Source organism: Mus pahari, chromosome 14, assembly GCF_900095145.1.
Source record: "Mus pahari chromosome 14, PAHARI_EIJ_v1.1, whole genome shotgun sequence".
Lineage (NCBI taxonomy): Eukaryota > Metazoa > Chordata > Mammalia > Rodentia > Muridae > Mus > Mus pahari.
In genome coordinates this window covers 27,425,263-27,438,672 of record NC_034603.1, presented here as the reverse complement: position 1 = coordinate 27,438,672, position 13,410 = coordinate 27,425,263, and the positions used below count along the sequence as shown (strand labels likewise).

Genomic DNA, 13,410 nt, shown 5'->3' with positions numbered 1-13,410 from the left:
TCCTCAGAACTGTGACTGCACTTGGTTCAGGGGATCTGCAGAGGCACACACTGTTGGTAGCAAAGGGTGGACATAAAGCAGGAAGTGGAGTTTGCTGTCCCAACGCAAGGCACACAGGGTCTGTATAGGGTTTTTTCCTGTCCCTGTGTCTGTGTCCTGATCTGAGTTGGGAGTTTCTTCATCCCACTTTGCCTTATCCTGGGATTCTAACAGTAGAGATTAAGATGATCAGACCCCCGGTGGGTTGTGGGCAGGAAGAGAGCTAGCCCTAACAATGAACTTTAGCAGAGAAAGGAGACTCCTGTGTGTAACGTCTGGTGTCATGCTCCAAACGTATGCTACAGCTCCTCACACTGGGCAGCTGAGGTCTGCAGAGCATCTTGGGCTTACAGCTTGATGTTTATATCTTTGTTGGAAAAGTCCCATGTGCTCCCTCTACCCCAGACCCACATAGACCTGTACCTGGCCAGATCACTCACTGTAGTTCTCTGTGGTTCTCTACTGATTATATAACCCATTTCAAGACATTTGTGTGCCAGTGAAATGGCTCAGTGGGTAAGGGCACTTGCCACCAAGCCTGATGGCCTACATGGTAGAAGGAGAAAACTGAGTCTCAAGTTGCTCTAGGCCAGGCATGGTGCTACGTGGTTTTAATCCCCCAAAATCAGGCAGAGGCAGGAGAATCTCTATTGAGATTGAGGACAGTTTGATCTAAATATCAAGTTCCAGACCAGACAGGGCTATACATTGAGACCCCATCTTAAAACAAAAACATAGCAAATAATAATAATAATAATAGTAATAATAATAATAATAATAGAAAACCAAACTGCCCTCTGAGCACTACATGCATGTGTGTATGCACAAAGAAACAGAATTAAATATAATGAAAAAATATTAAATCCATGTCTTCCGTCTCTGTCTTTTTATTCCTTTTGAGCAAATGTGGAACACGGTTTATCATCTTCAGTGCCCATCACCTTGGCCTGTTTTCCCTGGTACCCAGGTTTAATCCTACCTCAAATTGTACCTTCTCCCTGCTGAAAAACATCAGTCAGCCATTTTGCATGAACCTCACCTGCAGGAGAGGAATATACTCCTTAAGTATCTGTGAGGCTGAAACAGAATTTAAGGTCGGGGCATCCACACCCACACTTGTCTGCTCACTGAGACCCAGGTCTGCTCAGTCCCATATTGTCCCCTCACATATGCTGCAGGTCTCAGCCCCACAGGCAAGGGCCACACACAGTCCCCCATCAGTCTGTACAACCAGGCTGCTCAGCCTCTATGGGCAGAGCCCAGAGGACCTCCCTGCCAGGTTGAGTTCAGGGTCTATCTCTTGACTAGTTTGTTGTGAGAGAAGGCACTGGGTGGCTTTGGCGATTGCAGGGTTTGGACTTTTTGGTGCCCAAGTATCCTCGCACTTACTGGAACTTTCCTGTGAAACTGTCACAGTTCCTGCCTTCATTGAAGGTTCTCTGGGGAATGTTTTTATTTAGAGCTTTAATTCTAGTCCATTTTGGCACTGAGCTAAGCCATGTACATCAGGCATAGGTCGAGCATACCTAGTTCTCAAATTCAAAAAATTTTGAACACCTGATGGATGTGGAGGCCAGGCATACCTTTCCTCAATCTCTTTTCCATCTTACCTTTTAGAATAAGGTCTTTCACCAAACCTGAAACCTGCCAATTTGTCTACACTCACTGGCCAGCGAGTCCTAGAATCCATCTGTCTGTGCTCCACAGGGTTCTAGGGTTATGGCTACACACCTCTGCGCTCAGCTTTGACATAGGTGCCAAGGCCTTTACCCACTGAGCCATCATCTCTCCAGCCCACAACTGACATTGTAACATAATGGGCACAAATACAGAGCTAGGTCAGAGAGGGTCTCAAACAGAGTTTTCCATCCACTCCCAGGGACTTGGCCTGTTACCCTCCAGCATGTTGGTGTCATCAACCAGGATCTCCATTGTCTTTATTGGGGTTACATTGCAGGTCATGCTTGATTGATCAGCCTGTACCTGAACCTAGTACCTAACCCCACCATACCCTGAGAGGTTACAGTGGGATTGTGTGGTGTAGCTACCACCCCCACCCTCCAGTCACACACAGATAGTCATTGCATTGCCATAAACTCAGGTGTAGGCCTGAATCTCATTAGTTACAAAGACAAAGACAAAGATGTTCCTGTTACTTGGGAAGTCCCAACAATTTAGATGCTTCCAGGGCCCAGGAACTAAGGCTACTTAGATCTTATGATTATTTTATCTATCTATCTGTCTGTCTGTCTATATCTATCTTATCTATCTATGTATCTATCTATCTATCTACTTTTATTTATTTATTTTGGGTCTCATTCTGTAACCCAAGCTAGCCTAGAATTTTCTATGTTGCCAGGTTGATTCCAAACTCATGACAATATTCCTGCTTTTCCTTCCCAGGTGTACTATTATACCCAGCTTTTAAATTCTTTGTAATACAACAGGGGCACAAAAATTTAAATTATAATATTTATCCCCCTGTCTGACACTTGGTGTTTGAGACAGGGTCTCACTATATAACCCTCACTGGCCTTCAACTCTTACAGAGATCCATCTACCTCTGCCTTCCAAGAGATGACACTAAAGATGTGCACCTCCCGCCCCCAATTTATCTATTACACACTTTCTGCTTTGTTTGGTGGTGGTGGTTATTGTTATTGTTGTTGTTTGTGATATGCTGGTTTGGTGCTTAAAGAACACATCACTAGCCGGGCGGTGGTAGCGCACACACGCCTTTAATCCCAGCACTTGGGAGGCAGAGGCAGGTGGATTTCTGAGTTCGAGGCCAGCCTGGTCTACAGAGTGAGTTCCAGGACAGCCAGAGCTACACAGAGAAACCCTGTCTCAAAAAAAAAAACAAAAACAAAAACAAAAACCACATCACTGAAAACAAGTCCCTGAAGACTTAGCCCTGCTTTTCTTGTTAGAGTTCTACCTTTTCCCTGTAAAGTTGTTGGTTCATCTTGAGTTCATTTTTTCGTGTGGCTTCCACATTGCTGGTGAACTGACTGTTTTCCCCTGTGCATCATCTTGAACCCCTGTCAAATACCTAATACCTATTAGCCATGGAGGGATGGGTTTCTCTCTCTGCTGCTTTGTTCTGGTCCACTGATGAGCATTTTACTGTAACTGTGTAGTGACCTCAGTGTGACACACCTCTGTGATTGGTTACTTTTTCGTCTTTGAGACAGGTAGCCAGGCTGCCCTCAAACTCATTATGTAGCCTCCAGTTTCCCAAGTGCTGGGATCACACATGTGTTTACCACCACACCCAGCTCCCACTCTGTGAGAGTCACTTTGGCGTCCTAGGTCCCTTCCATAAGGTTCTGAAAGTTGGCCGTTCCATTTAGTTTACAAAGTACAGCTTGCATTTTGACCCTGCCTACACTGTCTCTATGTCACTTTGGGAGGTTCTGTGGCCAGAACAGCCTGCAGCCTTCTGACCTAGGGAATCTGTTTGTTTCGGCTTCTAACTTCATTCAGCAAGTATTTTCAGTGAAGGCCACTGTCCGTCCTCTAGGATGCTGTCATAACCAGAGTGATTGTCTCAGCTTCCTTTCCAGCCCTTTGCTACAGGAAGCTAAGGTCTATGTCCTGCACCTGGCTGAGTTCATGGCTCAGACCTGGTCACTTTTTGGCTGAGCTGTAGGCTTCTGTAGTCAGATGATGTCCTCTGCACCCAGGAGTCACTTCGGTGTTCCCTTTCCTGCTTCACCAATTATTTTATTTTCTGTGTATGAGTGATTCTCCCACAAATATGTCTGTGGTACTGTATGCGGGTCCTGTTCCCTCAGAGGCCAGAAGGCATCCATTCCTGAAGCCAGAGCTGCAGACAATGTGAGGCAACCTGTGTGCTGGGAATTGAACCCAGGACCTCTGGAAGAGCAGCCAGTGCTCTTAACCGCTGAGCCATCTCTGCAGCCCCCTGCCTTCACTGTTTGACCTCCACAATGTGGGTGTCCTGTTGGTAGACACTCACGAGCCCTGTCATTCTCCTGAAGGCTCACTCCTCTGTTCCTGAGGGTATGCTGGGCTTCATTGATGCCCTTGCTTTGTCAGTGGAAGGTCTTTCTGGTTGTGTCACTGATGGCGAGTCATTGATTCCTCACAGAGAGCCCCTGCACTCTGGGATCTGTCCCATAGGGATCTGGTTTGTTTCCTGTGTTGTGTTTTCATTTTCATTTGTCTCTAAGAATTTACTAATTTCCTTTCGTTGGTTGTTGCAGAGCATGCCGTTTAATTTGTATATATCTATGAATGTTAATGAATAACAGTGTGGTCAGAGAAGAAACTTATTATTTCAGTCACTGTGCATTTAATGAGCTTCATTCCCTGGCATATGATATATGCTGGAGAAAGTCACTGAAGCATGGGCATTCTGCTTCACTCCAAGTCCTGGGAATCCAAAAGTGAAGTGTTTTCCCATGTTCCTCTGCTGGCCAGTAGCCACAGCCTCTGCAGTAGCTTCAGGGTGGGGCTGGCTGCTGAAGAACCAGGGCACAATTGGAATTCGAGTACCCTTAGCCTTACCTCAGAAGACTGCCTCGGGGTTGGGTGCAGCACTGATGCCCACCCCCTCCAGACATGAAGCCTCCATTTAATCCCTAGAGACATTTTCAGTAGCTTTCCAAGGGCTGAACAATTGGAGGCTCCTAGGGGTGGGTACTCACGGAACCCATGGAAGCCCTGCCCTCAAGCCACACCTGAACGCTTCCCTTTCTGTGTCTGTATCTTTGATAATTATCCTCATGGTAAACCAGTCAACATAAGTAAGTTCCCTAAGTTCTGTGAACTATGAGCAAACCAGTACAACCCAAGGAGGAGCTGTAGGACCCCTGACAGAAATGCCGGCCATCGGGAGCAGGCTTCTGTCTGGCACTGAAGTAGGCAGCAGAGCTGAGCTGATAGAGGACACTGCTGAGGGGAAGATGGCATGCTGCTGTGGAGGGTCCCGCACTCTCAGTGTTAAAGGTGGCAGTGAGGCTGCGCTTGCTCTTCCCCGCGTCCTCAGGCCGGGGAGTGGATTATAGTTCACTGTGTGCAGCATGAAGGTGGCACATGCTGCATCCTCACCATGTAACCAGTTGTGTTGGTAGTATGATGTCACTGTCCCTGTCATGCAGCAGGGCTGTACCCGAAGGCTTGGAGAAGAGCAGATAGTGCCCTGTGAAGCAGCATGAGGCACTCACATGTCAGCTAAGACTCTGGGGAGCCACGCCGCAGCACATCTTCCTTCTGTCCCCGTCTTGTGTAGTGAAGATTCGTCTTTTTGCACGCGTTTGACTCTCTGAGGTCACCTATGGTTGAGCTATGTAACAGTGGCCAGGTCAGCTTTCGACCTATGTAGTCAGGTGTCTCAAGTGAGAGCAGCTATTTATCACTGATAGCTACCTGCCAGATGTAGTTCAAGGCCCATAGATCCCTGAAGACCTGAGCTCAGCCACTCTGCAGCCTCTAAGTTGTCTCAGAAATGGCACGAGCAAGCCCATGCACGCCATAGAATGCAGGGACCATGAGCCTCACATCCACCCACCCTGCCAGTCCCAGACCACCAGCAGCCCCTAGGAATGCAGTTGCTGGGCCGTGAGACCGGGTGGTCTGTGAGCTCTGTGTGTGATGGGTTGCAGTAGAGCATGCTCCTGCAGCCCCTAGGGCTTCACTGTTGGGAAAGCCAGCTTTCCCTTCTTTACCTTCTCCACAACATGTTAATGGCTCAACTGGAAGAACAGTTCACAGTTGCAGACAGCTTGATTTATCCCAGCTCTGTTCTTAAATGGTTGCTAATTTCTCACTGTAGGAAAATTCACAGTTACTGGGTGAGTCAGTGTAAGGACAGCTGAGAGCAGACAGCCTTGCTCATGAGGACTGTGAGTGCTCAGGTTCATGGAGTCATAGGACAGGACGGAGCAGAGCGACACTTCTCAGATCTTATGTGAAGATAGAAACCTGTGTGGGCACACAGAGTGTGTCCCGAGCTAGGCTGTCTTGATAGCACAGCTGTACACCACGAGGCGCCGGGACCTCTTGAGAGTATGTGTGGAGACATGTCCATGTGATCAGTGCATCTACACCTCCTCAATCAGTGCTGGTAACATAATGTTCTGTCAGTGTGGACAACGTAGAGATGTTGAAGAGGGTGACGTCTCTCTGTGTTTGCTCTTCTGGTGTACCTGGTGTGTCTGCTGCCAGCCCGGACTGTGTTGGTGGTGCTTGTCTAAGTCCAGGCAGCCTTGTGCTGATAGACCACTCATCACCACCGAGCTGTGAGCTCTGGTCCAGAGAAGCCTTGACCCCTGGGACTGTCAAGGCCAGCAAGGCTAGAAAGCCCTTCCCAAGGATTCCCTGGGAATGGCCCTCTGCAAAGTTGTGTTTGTGCTGCCCTGGGGACACAGCTGTGCGGGCCCTCCTTCCCTGAACTTAAAGTTCCTCCACTTCTGCCTGGTTCCTGCCTGAACCACCTGGAGTTCCCTTCTCCTACCACAGACACTAAGAGGAGCTGATGTGACCCTGACACAACAACTGCCAACTGTTGTATTGTAGCCATAGCTTCTCTGGGAGAAGAACCCTCAGTTTCCCAAACTTTCCCAGACACACAGGCTTGCACATGGCTGTGTCCTGCCTGTCTAGCAGGAGCTGAGCATCCACTCAGGTGAGGCTGTCTGCTTACCATGTTGTTTGTTGCGTGTCAAGGACTTGTGGGAATGTCCACTCGGGTCTGGTCTTTGACTCACAGCCAGTCAGGGCTCATCAAGGGGCCCCTAGGGTATGTCAGAGGCTGGCAGCAGTATGTGCTGATGACTAGACAGCTTGTCATCCTGAGCCACAGAGGGAACAACTGTTTCTAAGGTTTGGCCAGACTTCATGAGCTCCATTCTTTCCGTCCCCTGTTATATGGAATGTACGTGGTGCTATTTAATTACTTCAATCCCTCTTAAAGAGAAAAGGCTACCAGTATTCTGGAGGTATTAATGCTTGGAAGGTTAGCTCAGTGATTTCCCTTGTCTGCAGACCTAGTAGCTGTTGGATGTCTTTTCAGTATGGCCAGGATTAATTAATTCCAAGTGCATTTTGGCAGACAGGCCAAGGGGTCTTAGCAGACTATTTGGAATGAGTTCTATTTTTAAGACTTTTAAAATGGTGAGACTTTTTCCAAATCAAAGGTTGAATAGCAACCAGCCTTTATTTTGAGTATTTGTATAATATAATGCTAACACTTGGATAGGCAGTCAGTTGTTTGTGCCATGGATTATTTATGTGTGAGTATTCTTTAACTAGTAGGCAAAAGGCACAGAATACAGTGTCTTGCTCTTTTGATTTGTTTTTGGTTTTGTTGTTTTGGAAGGATTGTTTTGTTTTATTTATTTATTTATTTTATTTATTTTTGAGAAGGTCTTATGTAGTTTAGCCAAGATGACCTTGAATTTCTGGTCTTCTGTCTTCCTGTTACCAAGTGCTGAGATAACAGGCAGACATCACCACACCCTATTTCTATAATTCTGAGGTCTGAGCTTCAACTTTGCTGTATCCTCAGCCCATACATAGTCTTTCTTTGGCTACACTTTCACTGTGCACAAGGAAGAGCCAATTGATTGAGCTTTTCAGGAAGATGACAGAGGAAATGTAGTCTCACAGGATTATCATAGAGTGCACTCAAGGTCTGTGGCCTCTTGTTCCTGTTTCATATGGCTAGGGTTCATGTTTGTCCTGGCTGAGATGTTTGTTAAGCCTACTTTTCACACTGACAGATTAGGACTTCTGTATTGGATATATTATACTTAACTAATCCTGACTCTCATTTATTTACTTTTTGAAATATATTTTGGATATATTCACGTCTCCTCAGTGTGTGGCTATTTAAAACCTCTTGGTTTCTTCCTGTCCTGCAGATTGGTGGCCACTCCAGGCTCTGGGGGCTGGGGTGGGTCCTGCAGCCCAGCATCCCGTTCATGACTGTGCTTCCTCCAGGCCTAGATGAGGTCCTTGTTCTGTTTTCAGGGACATGCGATTTCTCACAGTGCCCTGGTGCTGTGACTGAGTCATCTGCCCATGGCAGTGAATGCTGGACTAGTGGTTAGGTCTCTTGTAACTGGCTCAGTCTGAATCCAGGGAGCCCCAGAGCTCATGGCCAGTGCTCAGCTCTTCTGGACCTTATTCTAAAAGAGTTTGAGGTAACAGGTGAACAGTTCCTAAAGTGAAGTTCTGGGAGTGGCATTGGGGGTGGGGGTGGGGTCTGTAGCTCAAGCTTTTGTTTATCCAAAAGAGGAAAAAGCACACAACAGGAAACAAAACTGGGAGTGTCCTTTCCTCGTGTATTTTGAGTTCTCCTACAAGCGCGTAAATGTAGTAATAAAATCCAGCCCACATGGGCTGAGCGTTCCTTTTCTGAAGCATTCAGGACTGTACTAGTTTGGGCTTGTTGAGGATTTTTAAATATTTCCCACAAGTGATAGCGCCTCAGGCCAGCACCCAAGCTAAATAAGCATGGAATCTACTTGTCTGACACATACCTGAAGATGGTCTCAGAGGACACTCAGAGTGGACCTGCATTCTCCAGGGTTTGGTTTTGTTAAGTTTTTATTTGTGTTGTTTTGTGTAATCCAGGCCAGACTCAAACTCTGTATGTCCCTGAGACTGACCTTGAACTCCTGGTCTTCTTGCCTCTACCTTCCAGGTCCTGGGATTGTATGTGTGCCCCTCCATGTCTGATTTGAGTTTTGATGTGACCTGTCCTGTGGGCTCAGGGTGGTGTTCAGCAGCAGTGGCACATCAGCCCAGAAAGTCTGAGATTTGGGACTTGGGGGTAAGAATGCCAACTTGTCAGGCTAACATGAGGAGTGGTGATTTGAGTCACACCGGCTTTTATTTTCTTCTTTAATTCTCTTCTTTCCTATAAGCATGGTTCTTCTTAAACACAGACAAGATAAACGGTTATATCATCCAAGTGAGCCAGTGCCCGAGGGGCTACAGGACAACATGGCTGGAAACTGGTGCCCGAGTTCTGGCAGGACTTGGCCCCCAGCCTTCAAAGCGCTCGTAGTCTAAAGGTATTTCTCTTTCAGACAATCACATGTACCTTAGGGACAAGGATGCTGGCTGAGGATTGCAGTACCAGCACATCGCAGTATTCACACCTTCTGGAAAGGCATGCGCTCTTATGGGACCCATGTGTGCACAGGCCCAGAGACCGTAGAGAGGCATAGCCAGGGCTTGTGTGAAACCTGACTGTGGGAGGCTAGGAGGCTTGTTGGATGACATAACTGATAGGCAAGTGGGTGACACAGGCAAGAACCTTCCCACCACTGTGGGCAGGTGAGTGGGAGAGAGGGGTGGGGCTGGGTATTAGGGATTCATTTCCTTGTTTTAGTCTGCTGTCTAGTGTCAGCAAGTCTAGGAGATGGAAAAGACTACTGTATGATGTCATCCCCCATCCCAGTGCTCACTGTCCCCACTGTGTGCTTTCCAGAGTTCCAACCGGCTCTTGGGGAACAGATCTAGATCTGCAGGCAGCCATCATAAACTGTCTCATGATGGCAGTGGCCATGGGGAGACACAGGGTATGACTGAAAAGGAAACCCTGAAACCTGTTGGTGGCCCTAGCACAGGCCTTTGCAGTTTGCAGTTTATCTTGTGGAAGGTTCATGTGACTAGCTGTTGGGAAAGAACTTAGGCCTTACATCCTGGCATTTCCTGCTTGTGTTATCTGTTGTTAGTCAGATGCAGAGTTCTTGACCAGGTCTCTAAGCTGGTGGAAATGCCACCCTACGAGCAAGGGTGCCTTTGTGAATTAGAACTGAGCACTTAGTGTGTCACCGTGGCGCCCACAGCTGGGTGCTGATAGAGCAGTTTGGGCCACCTGAGATGTGTGGTAGTTCTGCCTGAGCCCTCATGGGACACTTGTATGTGTGACATCAGGTAAGGGTCAGGGAAGGTTTTAGGATATAATGCAGTCACTAGACAGGCCTTGGGGACCTCAGAAGTCTCCCATCCCTGCCATCTGTTGCTGTGGGGAGACGTGATCGTGACCAAGATGTCCTGATGAATCAGGTTCCTCAGTTCCTCTTCCTTGGCCCCACTGTGAAGCTAGGCTCTTCCTGAAAGGTGCGGACAGCCATCACAAGCAGTAGGCGCTGTTTTCTTTTTTGCTGTCAGCTTGAAAGCGCGAGCTGCTTAGCCCAGCTCCATGAGAATACAGTTAGAGCAACCACAGCCTGAAAAACTCAGAACTGCAATAAAATAAACTGCCTGACACGCACCATGGATCTGAGTGGAAGGGAGACTAAGGGGAGACGGGCTCCCCAGCCTGTCTAGCCTGCACTGGCCCCATGCACACACACATACCTGTTACCTGGCCCTCAGTGCTCTCTGCACCACTGACCCTAGGTAAGTGAGGCTAGCCTTGTATTGTTGAAGTGGCCCTGTGTTGTGTAGCCTATTAAATTACTGGCATTTGTCACTTGATGATGAGGAGGGCTCCTTGTGAGGCAACTTCAGCATCAACGTGACATCTCAGTGACTTCCACAGGCCTGAGTGCTTGATTCCCTGCTTGTCTGAGAGTCATGAACACAGGTGTACGCAGCTGTTGCAGCACGGCAAGCACCCTACTGTGCTGCACACAAGGGTCAGCCCAATATTTGTCTGACAGTGTGAACCATGCAGCCCAGTGACTGTTAGCCCAGCCCTACATGTGAGTATCTGCACTGTGGTTTGTATGAGTGACCACACACTGGGTCTGTTCATGCCAGTACCACTGCACAGAACATGGGAGGCTATGGCACTGTGATGTAGTGTCATTAGGCAGTTAGCATTTTTCAGCTCATGGAAATCTGAGATACCTGCTTGGCAGAGCTTTGCTCTGTGGCAAATATTAGTGTTTTGTTGTACTTTTGTGTTTGGGGATGGTGCCTTCTGTATGTGTGGAGGAGAAAGGAGTCTGTCCTTTTCAGTCTTATTAGTCTTACATCTGGGTGGCAGAGTGACTGGCCAGGTCTCCCCTCACACAGAATCCCACAGTTCATGGGTGTATTCCTGGCCAGGTCCACATGGGTTTCACTCAGCACCTTCCAGGGGATGGTTATGTCTGCTTTCTGCTGGGGGCAGCTGTATCCTGGCTTGACTAGGATCAAGCCTACTGCAGAGGCCAAGCTCAGGCAGCAACTCTGTAGGTTGTGTCCTCCTGACTCAGGAAACTGTATCCCTTTGGTTAGTTACATCAGCCTGTTGCTGTTGAGATATGAATGGAAACTGTGTGCTTGTCATTTCTGCTCTTCCCAGATCCTGAGCAAAATGAAGGGACTCGCACTGGACACTGAGGCAGAGCTGGAACGGCAGGATGCGGCTCTGGATGGCATCTCCGTAGCTGTGGACCGGGCAACCCTGAATGTGGACAAGCAAAACCGGCGTATGCGAAAGCTGATGTAGTGGGGCAAGCTGTAGAACAGCCACCCCTGGCATGGCTCTGCTGATTCTATTGCTATTAGCCCTGTGTCCTTTCCCCTGAGATCCGGGAAGCCATTCTGGGTACTGTGAAACTATGAGGCCCTACCTGGGAACTACACCTTCCTAGGATGGGCTAGGAGAGGCCACAATATGCATGAGCATGAATGTTTCCTAGGTGCCCTAAGCATGAGGGCCCAAGTCCTGTTCAGGCAAGAATCGCCACCGTAGCATAGCCATCCTTCCTGTCCACACTGAGACCCTGGCGTTGAGCTGCCATTGTGGCATCATGTTGTCACATCATATTGTCATTTTTTCACCATTTTTGCCAAACAGTAGAGAAAAATGTCAGTCATTGTGGTTTGGCTCTGCCATCCACTTGCCACAGACATTAATTCCCCCTTCAAATGCTGCTGTAGCCCCTGCCACCTTCTCCTGATCATCTGTTAGAGTTCTGTAACCAGTAGCCTCTATGTGTGCATAATAAAAGGATGTTTATTCGATGACTTACATCAGAAGAGCGGGTCTGTAACAGCCATGTGCACACTGGAGAAACAGAGAACATTATATAGCTGCCAAGTCCAAGAGTTTGGAGCCCTCAGCAACCCCAGTGCTGAAGGTCTGGCAGCTCCTGGAATCACTGGTATTGGTTCTGCATTAAAAGATTAAAGCTAGTGGAGGCTGGTGGCAGCAGGGATGGTGGCCCCCATGCGCTCTCAGTCAGAGAGAGGCCTGCACACTCAGCATACACTGCCTCCTTCCGCCTCCCATTTGGGTCCATAGTCAGAGCCTCTTTCCCTAACCGCTGTCCCTCAGGAAGCAGCCCTACAGCACACAGGGATGTCTCGACACTCCCGGACATCTCTTAATCTAGTAAGTTGATGGCCAAGACCAACATCCTTCTGGCCTTGGTCTGGCAGCAACCTTTTCTCTCCACAAGCTTGGTGGCTGACCGCAGTCACAGGTGCAGCCCGTCTAGCTCAGATGGCTCCCTGGGGACCTCTCCACTGTGACCTGAAGCAGAAGCATGTGCCGACCTCCCAGTTTCCTGACCCAGGCTGTTCAGAAATGTGACTAGGTGCCTGCTGTAGACGTGGCCCACACTGTCCTGCTGTTGCCCTTTGCTTGATCCTGTGTTTTCAGTGAGCATTCTCAGCTTACTGCTCAGAACTGCTTCCACCAGCCCCTTCGCCATGGGCTACTGGGGACTCGTGCATGGGCTTGATTATTTGGGGGAGAGGGTCTTGTGGGTTGTTTTGTTTTTGTTTTTCTTGAAACAGGTTCTCAGTCTAGTCCAAGCTGACCTCAGACTTGCAGCAATCCTCCTGCCTCCAAGTGCTAGGATTATAGGTCCATGCCACCTCCCCTGGCCCCCTCATGTATTTACTGAGTGGACAGCAGATGGCAAGTGTGTGGCTATGTCTGTCTGCAGTGTGCAGTGATGGGATCAGACAGGCACCACTCCCACCTCTCAAGCACTTGGCAGTCCTATGTGTTGGAGCCTCTGTTCTCCTCCCCATCTTAGGAAGAGCACAGGGGGCTGCCAGGCTCTGTAGTGTCCCTGATGTGTTCTGAGCACTGGGTTTACTCCTGCCTACCTCTGCCTCACTCCCATTCGCCAGCCTTCCTCCTCCTGTTCTTCCCACTCCTTCCCCTCCTCTGCTCCCCGCCCCTCCACTCGGTGCTCCTGGGAGACCTGGAACATCCAGCACTCTTCTTTGTGTGCCTGGCTCAATTTACAAAGCACTGTGTCCTTTGGGGTTAACCATGTTGTTGCAAATGACAGGATTTCATTCTTTTTTCTATTTATCTATATTGTGGTATTTGTTTCTGCCAGTGCTAAGAACCAGCTTAGGGCCTTGTGTATGTTAGGCAAGCATTTTACCACTGAGATGTATCCCCAGCCCTTGGCCTTTTGAGACTGGGTATCACTG

The 13,410-nt window shown here is 48.5% G+C and overlaps 1 protein-coding gene across 1 annotated transcript in view; it reads left to right on the top strand.

Moving 5' to 3' along the window:
- Snap47 (synaptosome associated protein 47) overlaps positions 1–11,988 on the top strand; it is a 41,914-nt gene extending 29,926 nt beyond the window's left edge. The window contains exon 5 of the mRNA XM_029545659.1: positions 11,315–11,988. Coding sequence (XP_029401519.1) covers positions 11,315–11,461 — 147 coding nt within the window. The 3' untranslated portion in view covers positions 11,462–11,988. The remainder of the gene's footprint in view (positions 1–11,314) is intronic.
- Positions 11,989–13,410: the final 1,422 nt, after the last annotated feature.